At 32.5% G+C, this 20,347-nt stretch overlaps 1 protein-coding gene across 5 annotated transcripts in view; it reads left to right on the forward strand.

The window, feature by feature from the left end:
• Dh31-R (Diuretic hormone 31 Receptor) overlaps positions 1-20,347 on the forward strand; it is a 59,045-nt gene that overhangs the window by 37,074 nt on the left and 1,624 nt on the right. For 3 of the 5 annotated variants that reach the window (XM_070650552.1, XM_070650553.1, XM_070650556.1), the window contains exons 6-11: positions 6,707-6,833; positions 11,972-12,198; positions 12,261-12,443; positions 13,357-13,451; positions 13,561-13,589; positions 15,880-16,002. In XM_070650552.1, coding sequence (XP_070506653.1) covers positions 6,707-6,833; positions 11,972-12,198; positions 12,261-12,443; positions 13,357-13,451; positions 13,561-13,589; positions 15,880-16,002 — 784 coding nt within the window. Of the gene's footprint in view, positions 1-6,706; positions 6,834-11,971; positions 12,199-12,260; positions 12,444-13,356; positions 13,452-13,560; positions 13,590-15,879; positions 16,003-17,670; positions 19,638-20,347 lie in introns of those variants that run through there. The other 2 variants (XR_011545179.1, XM_070650555.1) reach the window with 2 other exon arrangements.

The following is a 20,347-nucleotide window of genomic DNA, read 5'->3' on the forward strand; positions in this document are numbered from 1 at the left end:
ACTTCTTTCCTATTTATAGACATAGAATTTCTTATTATTTTGGCATTATGACATCTGAGAGCATATTTATGCTAAATGTTAAGCACGAAATGTACACAAATATTGGAGAGGAAGAAGCACTTCAGATGAAAATATAAATATTTCTTTTTGTGTTATCGCAGTTTTTTATTACAAAATTTTTTTTCGACGTAGTTGTGAGTCTGGTAATGATTTTGTTGGCAAAATTACAAAAAATTTCATTCAGTCACGTAATTTCGAGTTTTTTTCTGCAGATCCAATAGAGTGAGTTTCTAATTGAGCACAAAAAAGTTTTCAAAGATTGAATTTTGGTTTATTTTATGGGATGAAAAGTTTTAAATTGATTCTTTTGTGTGGCTCGCTTTGTCCAATTTTAAATTTTTAAAAGTTTTTGAATCTTGATTTCCTTTAATTGTTCAACTCAAAAGAGATTTACTGCTTTATAAATCATTCAGAAGTGCACAATTCATCCTCATCTTGGATATAAATGAAAAATCTCATTGCATTTAACATCTACGCTTCATTTATTCCACAGTTGAAATAACATATTTACTTAGCCAATCTAGAAGCTTCAAATAAATCATAGAAATTGATTATTTGTTTTAAAACTATTTTACGAGTTGAAGCTTCTATCTTGGGGAGAAATATCCAAGAGAAATCTTAGTTTGAAATTAGTTTGCTTGCACAAAAAATTGATGTTGGGAATTGTAAAGCTATGACGTCTGAATCTTGAACTACTTGCAAGAAAGGATCGTTGATTCTATAAGAATTCTTGGATAACCTCTTGGATACTTTGGGAAACCATACTTAAAAGCTCTGCACGATCAAGATTACTTTGTAAGACCTGATGTACACTGCAAAGTACCTAGTAAAGACTCGTGTGAGCAAGACACCGACACGACCGTCATACAGATGCTAGTATCTCCCCTTATCGACATATCCAAACAAGATGCATTATGTGTCAAAGACAGGCTCAAAACTGCATCCTAAATACCCGGAGAGCACACAGTGTAGAAACGGTCGAATATCTAGTATCAGGCCAGAATGATGCTGACCTTAAGCCAAATTCTAGAAAATCCAGGCTCAGGCCAATGTAAAGTCAGGCTAAGGCCTGATCATTGGCCACTTCACCGCGGCGTTGCCTTTCAGAACGCAAACCAAGCTTCGTGTCTAGAACAACGAAACAGAAAATCGGTTCTAAAACTAAAAAATGACTTGGACATGACCTGAGATTGAACCCAGAACCTCTGACACGTAAGGCAAACGCTCTACCATTTAGGCCATTGCTCCTATTTAACTTCAATCATATCATCCTGAAAAATAACAAAATAAATCATTTCTGACCTAACACAACATCCACAATAATCCCATCAAATGATCTAAAGCTCTTCCTTGAGAAATGTTCATCGAATAAATAATAAGAAGTACTTCATTGAGCACTTCATGTTTTGAATGAAATGAAAATTTACTTCATTTTTTTTGTACACAACAAAAAATACGAAATCATTATTTTTTTTTCTTGTGTTGCCTTCCTCATCATTATGACGTCAAAATGAAGAGCATTTTTCACACAAATTACTCAAGAGGTTTGCTTTTTTATCATTTTTTTCTCTTTCATCGTCATTTTGCGAGTCGAGTGAATTGTAAACATTTTTTTTTTCTCATTCTAAAGTTGAAAGAAATAAAAAATTATAAAGTTAATTATCATTCATAACGACCGATGACATTTTTCGTTTAATATATAATTGAGATTCAGGGATGTTGATAATGCAAAATTGACGGATATTTTCAATTATCATTTTAATTTGGTGTTAGGGAATATTCACAATCTACATCCTGATTATTATATGCTAACTCGATAACTCGTTAACTCGAATAGTACAAGTTGGTTAATCGATTTCAATATCCGAAGCTAGCAAGGAGAGACTCTATCTTGATGTTGGATATTATACAATTTGGCCAAGACCAAGGAAACTTGGTGTGGATTCAATCTAATCCAGCCAAGACTAGGGTAATTTGGAGCCGGATTCGATTTTAATCCAGCATTATGCATGGTAAGAGTCATCTAGGCCTAAGCCAGATTAATATCGAATCCAGCATTATGCGTGGTCAGAGTCATCTTAGCTTATGCTGGAATAATATAGAATCCAGCATTATGCATTGGCAGTGTCATCTCGGCCTGGGCCGGACTAACATCTAATTTGGCACCATGTTAGAGTCACGTTGGGTTTAAATCAAATTTTTGATCGATTTACCAATTTGTGCTATTCAGGTAACCTTTTAAGTCCTGGTTGCTCACTAACTCATGTTTGGCATCATCAGCAGTTGACCTGTCTAATTACTTATTCAGGGAATGTCAATTAGATGTCAAAACAGAGAATTTGTACAAGCTTCGTGATGTGGCCAGTAACAGAGTCAGATGGAAGGCCTATTGAAATAATCTAGACTCCAAGTCGGAGCATGGTTCCAGTAAGTAAGTCTAATTTCTAATGCTTTAGACACTAGTGAAGCAAATTGAGAGATGAGAGGCTATCTAGACCTTAAAAGGACAATAAGCGCTATTTGGAAGTCATTTGAATGTCACATGAGGTTTGGAGTCCGTTTGGACTGCATATAGACTGGACTCATCATCGTACTATAGGTCGCTCAAGGTCATGGTCCGTTTGTGGATAAAACTTAAAGTCGAATTTTAATCGATTCTCGGATAATAAAGTTGACACAAAAAAAATTCAAAAACACCAAAACCCTACAAAAGTTGACATGAACTTCAAATGCTCCCCCAGGAAACAATAGCCAATTAAAAATTCAAATCCAGTCCACCACTTTTTAATTCCCTCAAATATTCTCATGCTGAAAATACAATTGAAATTTAATCTATTCAATTTGGCACGTTGCCTGTGTGGCTTTCAATATCAAAAAAAGAAGAGGTAGAATTTTTAATCAACTGACAATAAATTTTGTGCTTGGCTCATAAGCACTCAATGTGCCGCAACAGAAAACGCACATAAATTTCAAATGCACTTCAGCTTTTTTAATTAGATTTTAAATTTTTAATGACATCAACACTGCGTTTAATTGACTAGTTGCGGTACGTGCTTTGAAAATGAGATGAAAAAAAGCTTTTAAAATCAGATTTAATCAGGTCTTTTGTGGATGTAGAAAGTATGAATCTTCATTCCTTTTGAACTGTTTTAATGACTTGTTTTTATTTTGCTGACATTGAGAGTCTGTCTGTCTGAGTGTTGCTGATTTAAGGGATTGTTTTGCTCAATTGATTTATTTAGTTCCTTTGTGGTTGTGTATTTGTAACAATAGACTAGAATTTAGAGGTTATTGCGGAGGTTGAAGCTTAAAAAGTGCTGAAAAAGTCAGCAGAATTTTGAAAATTTATAGCAAGGCGCTAAAGTAGTTGATATTTATGATAATTGATTCTATTTTGTGAGATTTTGGTACTGAAATTTTCATCAGCGAAGGACAAATAAATGAACAGCGTCTGTGCATGCCTGAAAGCGTCATTCAAAAGTAGTTGTCAAAAATCTAAACATTCGCTCTAAAATGACATCCATAAAAGGCCTAGGGGACATAAATAAAATTGCAATTTCAACATTTTTTCTATTCTGTATAGCTTCAAGCTATTTTTTTCATTATTTGTTCTCTTCTTCATTTTATTGTCTCTTTATGTGATGTTTTTATTATTGCTGTTCTACCATCAAAGCGCTCATTTGTCAGTCATTGTGTGCATTGGTTTCTTTTTATCCTTCATCATTGTCCATTCACTTGTTAACATTTTTTTTTTTCATACACATTGTTTTGTGCATTGACTTATTGATCATGGTAGTTGGTTGAGAAAAAAAAGGTGATTGAAATGATGGCGTTGAATGCAGATAGATGAAAGCTTTTGAGGTATTCATTCAGCTGTTATGGTTATTGATTTGAAATCTGTTAACATAGCGGTTGGGAATTCTATTTTTGGTGTGAAATAGCAGGATTTTTAGTTACATTTTGTATTACTATCCTTAACCAGAGCACACAGTTTATTGAATTTTAATCGACTGGAGTCAATTTGATTTGACTTTGAGCTCTCGAATGAAATTCTTTCAACTTCGAGCTCTGTCCATAACCTTCACTAGACGCCACCTTAAGATGAATCTGTCTTTGGCTTCTTAATTGGTCTGCCAATTACCGAAATGCATGCTAAATGTCATGCTATCTCTATCACACTATCGAACTCTTTGCCTCATAGTCCAGAAAGACCAGTATGGTTCCTAAATGCGTTATCTTGCCTGTTAGGGTGTACAGTTTCTCTTCATGAGTTCTTGGACCATCCTTGCGTTCTTTGGCCATGAACAAAATTTTATTTAAAGACCTAGTTAAAGATGAGCTTCCACAGGTCACTTAACGACATTTTATGAACATTCTATCAGTTTTCAAAGTGCAAATCAGAGCTTGAAATTCAATAAACGCTTTAAAAATTCAAGAATTTCATAAAACTCTTACTTACTACAGAATTCCTAGGCTGGGACGCACAAGGGCCCATTGCCGCGTGTAGAAAATGTCTGAAGACAGCTTTATCCTTCGAAACCTTCTGCCAGTTCGGAATATTGAGAATTGTAGCGTCTTTTTTAACACATCCAATCCAGGAATTCTTTGGTCTTCCTTGCGATCTTTTGCCATGCACAAAGTCTGAAGTAGTTACCTCACAAAACTCTAATCAGGCAACTTACTTACTTACTTTGATGACCGTACTGATCAACTATTATCCATGGTCTTCCTCAGTTGACATCTAAAACTTACTCTACCGCTGACTCCATTTAATCAGTCAAACCCCACAGAAACAAGAATCACAAAATGTGTCCCTATTAACAGACCATAATTTAAATTATTCATCATTTGCCTTTTCTATTAGAAAATATTACATCCGAGAATATTGATAGCTCGTAAGGGACAAATTAAGCCATAACATGTAATACTGGCTGTTCAGCATTCCCTACGGTAAAACTCAATAAATGAGGATGAAAAAAAAACATAATCTAAACTTTTTTTCACTATATTACAGTGTTTAATGAAAGCATTTAACAACCGCTGCTACATAATTGTAACCATAGTGACTAAAACTTTGTTTCTCGTTGAAAAAAAATAACAAGTTTAAAGCTTTTCACAGGTTTTTTTATATTATACATAATAACAATGTGTTGTGACAATGTTAAAGTTGATTTACATCCAGAGGTGGTTTGGATTTGTTTTGACAAAAAAAAATCATTATTTTATGTCACATGACAAGCCTCAACTTTTAATTACATTTATGCAACTGTGCAAAATTGTTTATTTTATTTGCTTTCATTTTTATTATTATGGACTGAATCATTTCTCTGCTGAATGTTTATTTTAAAATTCAGTGTAAATTGAAATTGTTTTATTCAGACGCAGGAATGGAAGTCTAATTGACAATAAATTTATTGCGAAAAGGATATTTTTAAAATATTGTCAACGGGTTTTGTAAACTTTGTATGTGGAATTGATTCCAATTTTTAAAGATTAGCACAAATCGGCTCAGATTGGCATGATTCTTATTTGGTGACATATTCACTGGATTTTACTTACTTACTTACTTACTTCCTTTCTGGAACCATGCTCCGACTTGGGATCTAGGTTGCTACATAATGCTTTCCATCTGACTCTGTTGCTGGCTGTATTACAAAGCTTGTACAAATTCTCAGTTTTGACATCTAACTGACATTCCTTCATTCCCGTCCTACGCCATGTTGCTGGACAACTGGCTTTTAGGGTTCGGGAATTGCGTTTGAAGGCTCCGCAATTAAGCTTTTGAAGCACCGCAACTTAGCTTTTAAATTGCAGCAGCTGAGTTTTTAAGGCTTCCCAACTAAGCTTTTATGGCTTCACTAAAGCTCATTTTGACCAAATTTTGACATCAAATCGAAGCACCTTTCATGTGGACGCTAAATGACAGCCATTTACCGTATCCTTCTTCATTTGTATCGTTCGGTATTTCAATCCTCTCAACAATTCATAATTCAAACTTCTCCAACCATACATCGATAAATTTCAATTCATGTTCTGTACATTTTATCATGGATTTTTTAGCAATAACTATCAATTATAAAAAATGATTTAAACTTTATGTTCTATCCATTGTAAAACTTTCAGCTGGATTTTGAAATAAAGAAAGCTTATTTCAGTGAAATTACAATTGGGAAGATCAAATTGCAAGTGGGAAGTTTTTCAATAAAATTGGATCTGATTAAGTGGTTGCTATAAATTGGATATTGTGAAATGAATATTTAAGATGAACGGACAAGGACCATACAAACCTAAATGAGTGGGAAATATGGGTATATTGCAGGGTAAATTAGGGTTTATGACGAACAATTGTTTTTGGAATGTGTAGAGCTTGCAAGTGGTTTGGATGCCGCTATAAACTGTAGGTCTAAAGGGTGTGGTACAAGAGATTGTTAACCTATAGCTCATAGGGCTGGCTATTCGAGCATTATGAATACTCTCAGTCAATATAACTGACAATACTCGATTTTGCTAGCATGCTCATTGCCTGTTCGGGTTAAGGATGAACAATTCTCTTTAAAATTCTTCAATGGACATAGACAATTAATACAAAATATAGCAAATTGTAATTACATTAAAATTATATCTCAATCTTTCCTATTTTTTGCAGATCCCTGAAATGTGCTAGAATAACACTCCATATGAATCTATTCGCTTCATTTGCTGCAAATAATTTTTTATGGCTCATATGGTATCATGTAATACTCGATACTAATGTACTGGAAGCAGAAAGTCAGGTAATATTTATATATATTTAATTCTATACTATTTATCGTAATCAGTCCAAATTGTATATGACTCTTATAGTTATAATGTATCAAAATTGCTTCCGTATGTGCTATAAATGTCCACAAAATAGCAAAAAAATGGGGATAGTTATTTTATGAATTATAAATTTATATAAATAGCACATCGTTCTTTTCATTTTTACTACAACTACGTGCTTAATATTTATTTTCAGCGATTTACCGTTCCCATAAATATATCTATGATAAAGGAATCAACGCTTTTCACCTCTCAGTCTTGTGCCTTATAATATACCATATATATACAATAAATGAATTTCCGCATGAAACATCATATCATGACTTTTTTTCTTTCCTGCAAGTCTATGCTGTTAATGTTTCCACTAGCATTTTGCGTATGCTATTTTTTATGGATATAAGAGCATGAATGTGCTGTAATGAAATAGTCCCAAAGAGATAGAGCTGTTCAGGAAGTCTGATTTGATGGGAAACTTTTTTCAAAGCGTATTATTAAAGGTGTTTTTAAGTTTTTTTGTACTTACATGACTTTAAAGATGGCTTTTGTTGCTGATTTCATGATTGTCTGGGAGACTGGTTGTGTTATCAAGTGTTACGGGGAGATTGCATGGCTGGAAAGAATTTTTAATGAATGTTATTTAAGTGGTAGAGCAAAGTATGCTTTAAAGTTACCCCAAATAGACAAAAGGCATGTTTTATGGTATCTTAACACTACTGAGGCTCATATAGGGTTCCTCTTTGTCTTTTAGGATACTCAAAATGGACCAGAATCCAATTAATCGACTGTAAGTCATGTTATAAACTTCACATTTGCCGAACCTGCTCTCAATTCACAAATTGACAGCTAAATATTTGGTAAATTAAATAGTGATTAGTCATCACAGTCTGTTTCCTTCGGGTAAAGCTTGACAGTCTCCCTGAAGCTACTGCTAGCATAGTAACACTAATGCTGTACCCAAAAACGATCTCTTAGTCTGTTAGGGTCTCTGAAATACTCTGCATCTATTCTCTAAACCATATCGTAAGATATAATTGAAGATTCTGTGTTTGTTTCAGACTTAACCCGTATGGAATTGCTGGAATCAGTTTGAAAATTGCTGGATTCCATTTGAAAATTACTGTTGCTATATTATATCCTGTTTGAATCGATATTCTCGTCAAATGAACTGTTGAGTTTCTAAGCATAGAATACGTCAATTTATAGACTTAATCATCATATTAAGCAACAGATATTCCAATTCCATTGAATAATATCAAATAAATACTCAACTCGCCTACAAATTTCAATAACATAATCTTTAAAATACTTCAATAAGTATCAAGACAAAAACAATTTCATGTAAATAATTAAGTACTTTGTGTCTAAATAAACATTGAACACTTAAAGCCTACACAAGTCTTTAACAAGAACTTATAAATACATTCTAAATGTCAAACCTCAAAAGGGCCCAAATGTAAGCTCTCAATTCTTTAAAGATACAGCATGAAGAAGGCTTTTCTTATTATTTAAATGCACAAAATTTCTGAAGAAGCCTTTTGGGTAATAAATCATAATTATGGAATAGTTAATTCGATAAAATGGAAGATAAAAAGTTGTAAATTGACTTTAATTATAAATTTTTTGTTGCTTGATATCACAAACTTTTAGTTTCATTCCTACTCGTTGTCTGTTGTTGTCATAAGGCTGATATTTTAATCAATATCTACTTCCATTGAATTTGAATATAATACTTTAAAGTATACTTAAATTCATGAATGAATGACTTTGATGAAAACCTGAAGATGTTAAAACATAATCAATATCATCTATTCGAGCGTATAAGGAACAAATTTTACATCCTATCCTATTGTATTAAAAGAATTGAAAAGATTTTTATATTTAAACTTTTCTTTTTTCCTCCTTTTTCTTTTTTGTCTAGATGAAAATTTTCCTTTTGGCAATTTAGGATATAAAAAAAATACTTTGAAATTTTGCATGAAATTAAATATCTTGATGATCTCGAAAAGGCATTGCTGATTCGATATTTTGAAATTTCATATTTTCATCAGAGTTGTTTGTGGAACAATAAGACTTTTTTGGGGCTCAAACTTGACTCAAGAGAAACTTTTCAAACGTTTTTTAATTCAACATTCTCAAGGAAATGCTAAAATTAATGTCAAATATGGAGAATCTTGAGGATTATTGCTGAATGTCCTGAATTAAATTAGTATTAAAGTTAATGGTTGGAGATTATTTGATTTTTGAAATCTTTTGTTATTACAATAGATTTTAGATTGAACCTTTTGTGTCAAGTGTGAGATTGTGCAGGGGAAGTGAAGCTAACGAGGGCTCGGACTTCCTTTTGATATTGATTTTTGGATGAAAAATACCTTTTGGCACTTCATTAAAAATTAAAATGCATTCGATTTAGATTTAGATCAAGAGATTGTTTCTTTCTGCTGATGATTGGACAGAATCTAGTGTTTAAGGGCTTATCCAGAGGGTTTTGAGTTAACCAAAATCATTTACTAGTCCCGAGTGGACAAAAATACGATAAAACTAGTTTATAGCTAGTTAATGTCTAATTACCGACTAGTTTTAATGTATTTTTATCCACTCGGGCTAGAATAGTCTGCCTTCTAATCAATACGGTGTCATGAGGTCTAATCCTAATTTCAAATCCAACCTTGATAGAAAATCTATAAAAGAAATATTAATGGTAGTTTGAACTTCTGCCCGAATGGCTCAAATCAAGATGACTTCGCCACAGAGCTTTCAGGATTCCACTAAAGCTATTTTATCAGCACTAAAATCATGTGACCAAATAAATGCTCCGTTGGGAGCTAATACCAAATGGAAGCTTCCGTTTGATGCTTCTAAAATTAAGCGGCTTCCAATTGGTGCTAATAAAAGAGCTTAAGCGGAGCGTTAAAAGCTTCGAAGGGGAACCTGGTTCATTTGTGTCACTCGGGTAGAGGCATTTACAATAGAGTCACAACCCCTAAACATCCACCCAATCCAAATAATTCTCACAAACAATTCTAATCATCAACTCTGAATTGCGTATTCAATTTCTCATCATTAATGTATTTTGATGTTCTTCATACTTCTTGTTATTCAAATTTCAGCTACGAAACAAAACGGAATGAAATTTACTTTTTCGACTCTTTACAACAAAAAAGTCATATAGGAACAGATATAATTAGAAAATACATCTCATTGTTTTTCACTTTATGCCTTCATTGGAGCAAGAAAATGGTGATAATTTTCAATAAGCACAAAATTGTACCTTTTTTATATAAATTCAGACAACAAATGAATCGAAGTTAATTTTAATATGACCTTTTTTTCTCGAATCAATTTACCGGTACGGAACGGTGAGAATAGAGAAAGTATTAGGCATTTGTGGATTGTAATTTTGATAACCTTAAAAACATGTGAAATTTATGATACATAACGATTTAAGCTAAAACCCCGGATGGGTCAATTTTCCAAAAAAAAGATTGCCATATTATCAATCTTTTCACATTGTTGCCTTTTTTATTGGCAAGAACTTATTCTTTTGTGAGATGGAAGAGATTTTGAGATTATTTTGTCCTTTCCATGTTGAGTTGGAAAAGGTGATGTTTAAGAAGTAGACGTGGTTGTGATTTTTTGGTAACTTAAAAAGACGATGTTTTGAGGACTGTGCTTGAGGAAGTTCTTTGAGGGATTCTGAAATGGGTTGTGTTGCTTTTAGTTAAGGTTCTTTATCAAAATTGACTGAAAAGGCATCTTTTGACTTGTTTTGATGTTTAATAAGGCTTGGTTGATGCAATGATAGAATTTTGGCAATTCAGTAAGTCGTTGCTCCATTCTAGTTCAAAAGTTTTCAAACTTCTCAGTTGACGTCACGGTAGAAAACATTAAAAAAGATTGAAATAACGTGATTTAGGGTTCGAAAAAGTCTATTGACTGCAATTTTAACATTTTAGACTTCGTGTCGAGGCACACTTGACTTAGTATCGTGACAAACTTGACTTCACATCGTGACACACTTGAGATCGTTTCATGATACACATTATATCGTGTCGCGACACACTTGATATCGTGAAGTGACACACTTGAAATCTTGTCGTGACACACGATATCATGTCATAACACACTTGAGAGACCTGCGACCTAGCCAGATGCTGTTGCAGCCAAAAGACATCAATGCAATATTGACTTAACCAAGATTTGTATACCACGAATCACACAAACCGAGTTAAAATGTCAAGAACAGCAAAGAAAAAATCCAAATTTTAATAAACTTTTCCATGACTTTTCCCAGGATTGAACCCGGGTTTCAAGATTCAATTAGCTGACACTCTACCAACTATGCTAATGCTGCTTTCCCGTTGTCTTTAAAATAATTACATAGCTACAGTATATTTTATTGTGTCACTTAACTTTCTGCTTCACAACTTTGTATCTCTTAGCGACGTGCCGCATATCATCAACATTCAAGTATTCACAGACCTTCAATAATTCATCTATCTTATTTACGAAATCATTATCTGCCAATCCCAAAATTCTCCCAAAATATCAAGAATCGTTCAAAAAAAAATTACATAATGCGCTTACTTCCTCTCCTTCCACTATACCCAATCAATTTATTATCTATCTAAAAAGGATGTGACAAAATACATGTATTCAAATTCCTTTAAAAAGGAAATAAATTCTACACATGTAAATGTTGTATTCACCCAAAAAATCGCTTTGTGTGATATTTTCTTTGTAAAACTAATATGAACGCATTGAGCACCTTTTTTCGACTCCTATCTACAGCACATACAATAGCAAGTCCTTTTTTCCACAATATTTAATTTAGAGTGTGGCCGTTTCTAATTCGAGTTTTTCGACATTCGATTGTCGAAAAATTCGAACATTTCGAACTCAACTTATTTTAAAATATATACAAAGAAAAGTAAAAGTAACGGTCAAAAAAATTTGAATTTTAGCGACAAAAAAATATTTTTGAAAAAAATTAACGGTCATTTTTGAGACAGCCTCACTCTGATTTAATTTTTAAATGAAAATCATCAAATGTAAATTTTTTGTAAATTTAGCAAAATTTTCTTTTTTTTTGTCTTTCGTTTCCCAAAAATAGACCGGATGTGTGGTACTACACTTAATTCTACATTATTTCCTACTCACCAATTATGCTTGGATGTTATGTGAAGGTTTTTATCTTCATACTGTGCTCGTATCAGCATTTATATCAGAGCAGAAGCTTGTTAGATGGCTTATATTGCTAGGTTGGAGTTCACCTGCAATATTTTTAATACTTTATGGAATTCTTCGAGGCTACGTGAGCGAGGATCATGACCGTGCATTGTAAATTATTTAAATTTTTGCTCATATTTTTTTTACTAATTTGTTTGTGTCTCTTTTTTCAGCTGTTGGATGAATGAGAGTCCATACTCGAATGTGTTGGTCGCTCCAGTGTGCTTATCGATGTTACTTAATCTCCTATTTTTGTGTAATATTGTACGAGTGGTGTTACTTAAACTACGGGCGCCAGCTGCTGTGTCAAACGGTCCTGGCAGTGGACCGTCGAGGAATATTCTTCAAGCTTTTCGGTGAGTTAAGCATTAAGTTTATCATTCTTTGGATTTATGATGTTAGAAGAACTTACAACATTGGTGGGTATTGAAGTAGTCTGATCACAATTTCTTGTTTTAAGAATCCCGAAGAGATATGCAGCACGTTCAGAATCATGCTCATTACATTAAGTATGGTTGAGTGAACTGAATTTAGTATGCTTAATTGAGTATACTTGAGTGTACGGAATTGAGTATGCATGAGTGTACTGAATTGAGTATACTTGAGTGTACGGAATTGAGTATTCATGAGTATACGGAATTGAGTATGCTTGAGTGTACTGAATTGAGTATGCGAAATTGAGTATACTCATGAGTATTCCGAATAGCACAATTCGGCCAATCAATCCAACATCCGGCACATGATTCTAGAAACCGGACCCGGTACCAAGTTAGAGTTTCGCCATCCTAAGACCAGATTTTTGATTGATTAACCGATTTGTGCTATTCGTATAGCTAATTTAGATAAGCATGCTCATTGTCTGTTAGAATAAGTGATTTAAAGTCACTTTGAAACTCAATCAATGCTCAATAAATTACCTACATTCTTAAATTGTCTATCCTAAAGCTCATATCAACATGTTACATCCAATAAATCTCTCTTTAATATTTAAAGCTCAGTAATTGAATCAGACAAATTCGAGAAAAATTACTTAATCCCCCAATTCGTATTTATATCTACGGCAATCAATTCTCGACTCCTTTTACTTTTTGGATCGAATCCAAAGGAGAATACAATTTATCCACAAAAAATCGATAGAAATAATTTAAGAAATTTTATCATTTGTGTCCTATCCAATTTGCTACATTTACATACACTTTATGAATTATTTAAATTAAATTTTCCAATTTTCTTTTGTTTCTCTTTTTTCCATCCATGTGTCTGCTTTAGTGCAACTTTACTGCTCGTACCGTTGCTCGGCCTTCAATACATATTAACACCATTTAGACCTGGGAAGAATCATCCGTATGAAGCGACATATGAAGGTAGTAAATACATATATACAGTGATACATATTAAAAAAGAAGCCTTTGAAATACGATGTGATATAAATTTCCGTTTTCTCTCTCTTTTTTTCCATTGTTACATGTGCAGTTATTTCTGCATTTACGGCATCATTTCAAGTGAGTAAAAAAAAGGAAAAAGTCATGAAAAATAAAAATGTTTATGTTGATGTTTGGGTCTTTTATGGCGCATTTTTACAAAAAAATACAGTGTTTATTGATCTACCCGAATAGCATAAATCGAATGCTAACTTCCTTCCTTGGCGAAGGCACTTGAGGGCTAATTGCCACAATTAGAGTTTGTCTAAAGCTGAATCATTATTGCTCACACATGAATCGTATAAAAAATCGATAAATCAAACAAAAATTAAGTCTTAGATTGTCGTGATTCTGACTTGATGCTTAGATTCAGCATGCCAGAGTCACGTCGAGTTGATGACTGATTTTAGATCGACTAACCGACTTGGATTGCTCGGGTTTTATGTGAAATTGATGGATATTATTTACGGAGTGTTAATCAATGTGTCGGAAGGCTGATCGGATCCGAAGACATAAAAATGTTCAATTTTGACTCCTCAATTCCAAATTTCGCTGATTTTAAAAACCGAAAGCTTAAAATTCAAACCTCAAACTTCAATCTCCATCCAACAGCGACTCAAGAGCACAATCAACAATAATGTGCACAAATTTAAAGCAAAAATTTGTACAAGCTTAAAAGTTATAGTTGCTAAATATTTAAATTTAATCCCAACATTCACTTACATGCGATTAAATTACAGCACTCAATGCTACCATCAAAAATTCCTCCCCAAAAAAAAAAGCTTTTAACATGAAACAACAGAACAAAAAAATTTTTCTGCAAGTAACTTTTATAATTACAAATCTGATGAATCATTTAATGGATTTACCGCACAGCTGTGTAGACTTAATTTACTTAAAGTTCAAGAGTCGAGTTGATTTAATTAATCAGTTTAGATAAATTTAGATTACCTTTATTAGGGATTATTCTCCTGATTTTTTTGTTATTGTTATTAAGTGGGCTGTTCGTAAGTGATGTCTATTGAAAATTGAGGATTTTAATTAAATTTGAGCCATTTGCTCTTTTGTAATAGAGTTTTGATCCAAAAAGGCCGGTAAGCACAGTTGGGAATAGTAGAAGGACAATAGACCAGCATCAGGTCAATGTAAATTCAGGCTCGGCCTGAATCTGGCATCTAACGACACGAAGCTGTCTAAAGAACACATTTTTGACATTTTGGGTATGCTGTGCTCTTTAGGAAATTTGTTTTGGAATGAATAAAGTCAAATGCACAATTTATCAAGTGAATACCTAATTATAAGAACAATTAGGCGCATCTAGGTATTAGAATCGGTTGAGATGGGCAGGGCATGTGAACAGACGACCACAGGATGCCCCTGTATATAGAGTAACCTTTGCAGACTTTATGGATGGCAAAAGATCAAGAGGAAGACCAAAAATGTCCTGGATTGATTGTGTCGATAAGGACGCTAGAGTTCTCAATATCCCTAATTGGCAGAAGTTATCGAAAGATAGAGCTGTCTACAGACATTCTTTAAACGCGGCAATAGGCCCCCGTGCGCCCCAGCCAAGGAAGTAAGTAAGTAAGGTGTCTTTAGGTCCCCATATAGCTAAAAATTTAGTAAAAAAGCCATCAATTTATCCAATAGTGTCACTATTTAGTTAGTTTCGCAAGAAACTTTGAGGAAAACTTGATGGATCTTGTATTTAACAGCATCAAAAGTAAAAAAATTTACCGATTTTTCAGTCGATTTTCCAATTATTTGCTAACAAAAAGAATTTGTATTTAGAATTTTCCCGTTTTTTGAACAAATTGGTAGTAATGTACTGGATAATCTTCTAATTTCCGCATCTGAAGTTCAGTTAATGATGGAATCCGCCTTATTTTCTTCGCATAAATGTCTAGTCATAATAAAGTTCATAATAAAGTTCCAGGCTTAATAAATAGCCTGTTATAGACGTTTTCTCCACACCAATAGGCTCATGTGCGCCCCAATTAAAGAAGTAAGTAAGTAAGTATGTTTAGCTCGAGGTCGCCTCCTCTCTTAAATAACAGACATTATTAACAATCAACCCCCCTTAAGATAAAAGGAAGATAACAAAAGAAAAAGGAAGCTAGTCAAAAGGGAAGCGACTGATACACGGTATGCTGTAAAAATGCGTCATATAAAAAAAAGGAAGAAGGCATAAAATAAAGAAGAAGAAAACAACAATGTTGTTTTTATGCTTATCTCCTGTAATCCCACCCATTCCATCTATTCGACCCAATCTACCCCTGTATTCATTCCACTCTTGCTGTTTCACATTAACACAAAAGTGATGTCTCAAAATTGTACAGTAATAAGTAAACTTTACATTTGTATTCGACAGGGTTTGTGCGTGGCAACGCTGTTCTGCTTCTGTAACGGTGAAGTTATGGCACAGGTGAAGAGACGTTGGAAAATAGCTTTTTTTCGTCCTCGGGCCAACAGCTATACAGCAACACAAGTTTCGGTAAATCTCATATTATTGCTTATTCTTACTTATTCATGCAGATGGGATGAGAATAACGTAACAGTTTTTTTTGATGAGATTCTCATCCTGCTCATGATAATGAAATTTAAGTTTTGAAACGTATTTCCGTAGTTTTTCATCTTTTTCTTCTTCTTTTGTACTTTAATATATAATTTTTTTGTAACTTCTATTTTTCCCTTTTGTAATAATTTTTTTTTTCATCTTTTTTCTTGAAAGTTGAATAATATTTTTAATTATTTTCTAGGGGGTTATAACTTTAGTGAAAATTGTTTGACTTCTTTTTTTTATTGTGGAAATAATAATTTTTTATTCTGGAGTGAAATTTTTTTAATATTCATACTTTTTATTGTCATTCTCGGAGGTGTTGTTGTTGATGATATATTGCATGAATTTAGGCGTAGATAAAAAAATAATGAATTATCTTGGTCGTTTACTGAATTTATCAGATTTTTTGTTTTAAAAAGGTTTTGAGAATATTGTTACTGATTCTCATTTAGGAGCGTATTCAGGAGGTCATTTGACAAACAAACCCATAATCCTTAAGGGCAAACTTCAAATTTAATACCAGAATCTCAAATTAGTCTCTATTTAGCCCTGAAATTTCTAGCATCTTTTGTATAGTGGCTTATTCAAAGATTCAGTTAACAAACCAACCCTTAATTTTGACAAGAGCTGGAAGTCGACTTGAATTTTGTGTGGTTTCTAGTCTAACCCGAGTGGACAAAAAACTGTTAGAACTCGTCATTAAATTGCGTTTATCTGGTACGCTATTGGGCAGCAAGTGTGCCACCTAAAAATAATGAAAATTCCATGAGTTTTCGATGAAAATTTTCGATTGATGCTTACCACCTAAGTGTGCCGCGAAGAATAAAAGATTGTTCAGCACTGATCTAGTTATGACAGATTTTTGTCCATTTTTCATTTTGCATTCATAATCCAAATCAACTTCGAGCTCTGATTTTGACAAAATTCTTTAATTCATTAGGGTTTGTCGATACAAAAATTTGAATTTGAAGAGTATCTCTTACGAAATTACTTAGTAGGAGTGAGGGAAGGGAGGCTAGAGCAAACCTCAGTTTTTATACTAGAATATCCATACTGTTTTGTTTTAATTTCGCCCAAAGAAAACTGGTTTCGTTTGTCCACCTGGATGCGCCCAGGGTTAAAGATCAACCTCATTATTAGCATAAATTTCTAAAATTTGCTAGTGGTTTTTCAGAAAAAAATTCCTTAAAATTCCCTAAATTTTTGGGTATTACAAAAATCCTGCCATTCCCCCTATCCGCTCCTTCAGTTCCTCCTCCCCTATCCCCTCCTCCCTTATTTAAATCTCTGCGATGAAACACAAACATTTAATATCGAGTCTAATGTTGTTGTCCAGAAAAACTCTTGAAAATTAAAGAATTATGTCCTAATTCCTCTTTTTTATTGCCCCTCAGGCTTAGTCTCCCTTATAAAATTAATAACGATTCTTACAAAATTAGCCTTAAAATTCCCTAAGGCAATAAATGTTTACGACATTTTTCAAAAGTTATATACCCTCATTCCATCCATATTTTCTTTTCTTTCATCTATTTTTATTTTTTTTACTTCTTAATGATTTAAATTATTTTTTTTTTTTTTAATTTTTCTTTTCTTTTACTTTAGAGCTTTGTTGTCTAATGAAATTAAACTGTATAAAGAGCAAACACAAAATTGCACAAAGTGATTTATCTTATTAGAAAAGTTTAATTGTATCTTATTTATTTTAATATTTTTATTTTTTTTTTATACGTACCAGTAATGAAATTGAGGTATTCTTGTAAAAATCAAATTATTTGAAACGAGTAGCTTTAAATTAATGTTGATGATAAAAATATTCAATTAGATTTAATTTTGTTGGTGTAGGCGCGAATGGTTATGATGGAAGGTTGGTGGATGTGGGATGAATATAAGAAAAGAGTGTATTTTAAGGATTTTATTTGGAAGTGGTTATGGATCAGAAATCAAAGGATTTTTTATCTGTATGAATAATTTAGTGTAGAGGAAGGTTAAGTTGCAAATATTTAAATGGGAGCAGAGCACGAAGTCAATTCGAATTTTGCATGAAGTCGAGTCGACTCAAATCAGCTTTTGCATATAGAATCCGAGTAGACCTCGAGTTCTGGTTGAAATTGAGCAAATGAAAATTGAATTTTTAGAATATTGCCAAAATTCTAATACAATGATGGGCAACATATGTGCCGCAGCACACTGTGTGCTTCCAAAATCATTTTGGGAATGTCATGAACCGTACGCCGTGTAAATAATAGGTTGACCAGCACTGTTATAGTAATTAGTAGATCAACACCTCCTAAGCCTGTGGTTAGCAATCTTTGTTATTATATTGCACACTTTGGTATTAAGCATCGATTGACACCCCACCCGGTATACAGTTCATGAAATTTCCAATCATTTTTGGCGACACACATGTTACCCATCACTGTTAAAAGCCTTACTTTCCTTAATATTAGGCATTATTAGTCATTGTACGTATTATTTAAGCAGGGGAATTTGCCATAAGATGAAAAAAATCCAGTTCCAAATTCAAAATTGCACCTTAAATCAATATAACCACGCTCAACACATCCATTGACACAATCCATTCATCGAATACCTCAATTAAAAAGTATTTTATTATTATCATTTTCCTTTAGTATTTTTAATCCCTTCAACATACTTCAAATGAGAACATTATGGTAATAAATTATACGCTTAATAGGGTAAAAAATATAATTTCTTGCGTTATATAATTTCTTGCGCGAACAAATTCACCAAAAAATAATTTTTTTTCTGACATGAAATTTTCAAATGCTCATACCTCCTTAACAATTAACTCTTCTGACACCAAAATCGGTTAAAAAAATACAAATTTCGTGAATTTTCAGATTCCGTGAAAAAAATATTTTTAGGATGCTCCATTGCTTCAAAAATCGATCATTTATACTGAATATAATTTCTTGCGCAAAAAAATATAATTTCTTGCGCAATTTTGGACAAGTAGGCGATTAATTTTGACGGAACAAAACATCAATTTTCTGTTTATTTACCCTCTTTTACGACGCTGTCTTCCTTCCAAATAGTTTAAGAATGCTTGTTGATCATTTTAAAATATTTCTGTGGTTGAAAATGCGAAAAAATTATCACAACAAAATTTTTTTGTGTTAGCCTACTTGTTCAAAATTGCACACAAAAATTTGGAAATTTTGTTTTGGTAATTTTTTCGCGTTTTCAACCTCTAAAATATTTTTAAAATAATCAAGGAGCATCATCAAACCATTTTGAAGCAAAACAACGTCAGAAAGTAGGATAAATCGTGCGAAAATTGAAGTTTTGTGTCGTCAAAGTACATTGCCTACTTGTCCAAAATTGCGCAAGAAATTATATATTTTTGCGCAAGAAATTATATTTTTTGCGCAAGAAATTATATACAGTATAAATGATCGATTTTTGAAGCAATGGAGTATCCTAAAAATATTTTTCTTACGGAATCTAAAAATTCACGAAATTCGTATTTTTTTTAAACTTTGTTTGGTAAAATTCATGCTTCCGTTCAAAAGTTATGGACATTTAAAAATTTCAACTGCATTTTGCGCAAGAAATTATATTTTTTACCCTACTATTTTTATTGTACATAAATTAATTTTTATTGTCAATCTATACATTGTAGAACAAATAAATGTTAATATGTGGTCTCATAAAAGTGAATTATATTAAAAATTATCTACTATAAAGATATTAAATTAAAAGTTGATTACATTGTAGGTTTTATTTTATTATTAATTACTGGAAAAATGCATGAATAATGCTTTTAATTAATTTATTTGATGAATTTAGATTTTTTGCTTTAAAAATTATTAATTTTACTAATTTTTTTAGATCCTTGCCACTGATTTACAACACAATTATCAAAAATCATGTAAATTAAAGCTTTAGTTTTCATTTTATTGCAAAAAAACTTTTTGAAGTGATGAAATTTTCTAACTAAAAATTTCAAAATTTTCATAAAAACCGTTAAAATTAATCAAATAAAATTCAATAAAAATTCAATATTCCTGAATGATAATCAGATAAAAGTTTATTGAATAAATTTAAATTATTCATGAAATATCAATTTTGCAAGTCATCTGCTTCAAATCTCATTCAGCACATGAAACTCATAAAAATGTTCAATATTGAAAAAAATCTCAGAATCAATTTCAAATAAAATATTTCATAATAGCATCCTATTTGAACATCATTTGATCAACTCATATGCAGGCACGTATGACTAGCAATCAGATAGCAATCAATTTAAAGAGCACAC

This window comes from Chironomus tepperi, unplaced genomic scaffold (assembly GCF_022539635.2).
Source record: "Chironomus tepperi strain 1889 unplaced genomic scaffold, CSIRO-AGI_Ctep_v1 contig_445, whole genome shotgun sequence".
Lineage (NCBI taxonomy): Eukaryota > Metazoa > Arthropoda > Insecta > Diptera > Chironomidae > Chironomus > Chironomus tepperi.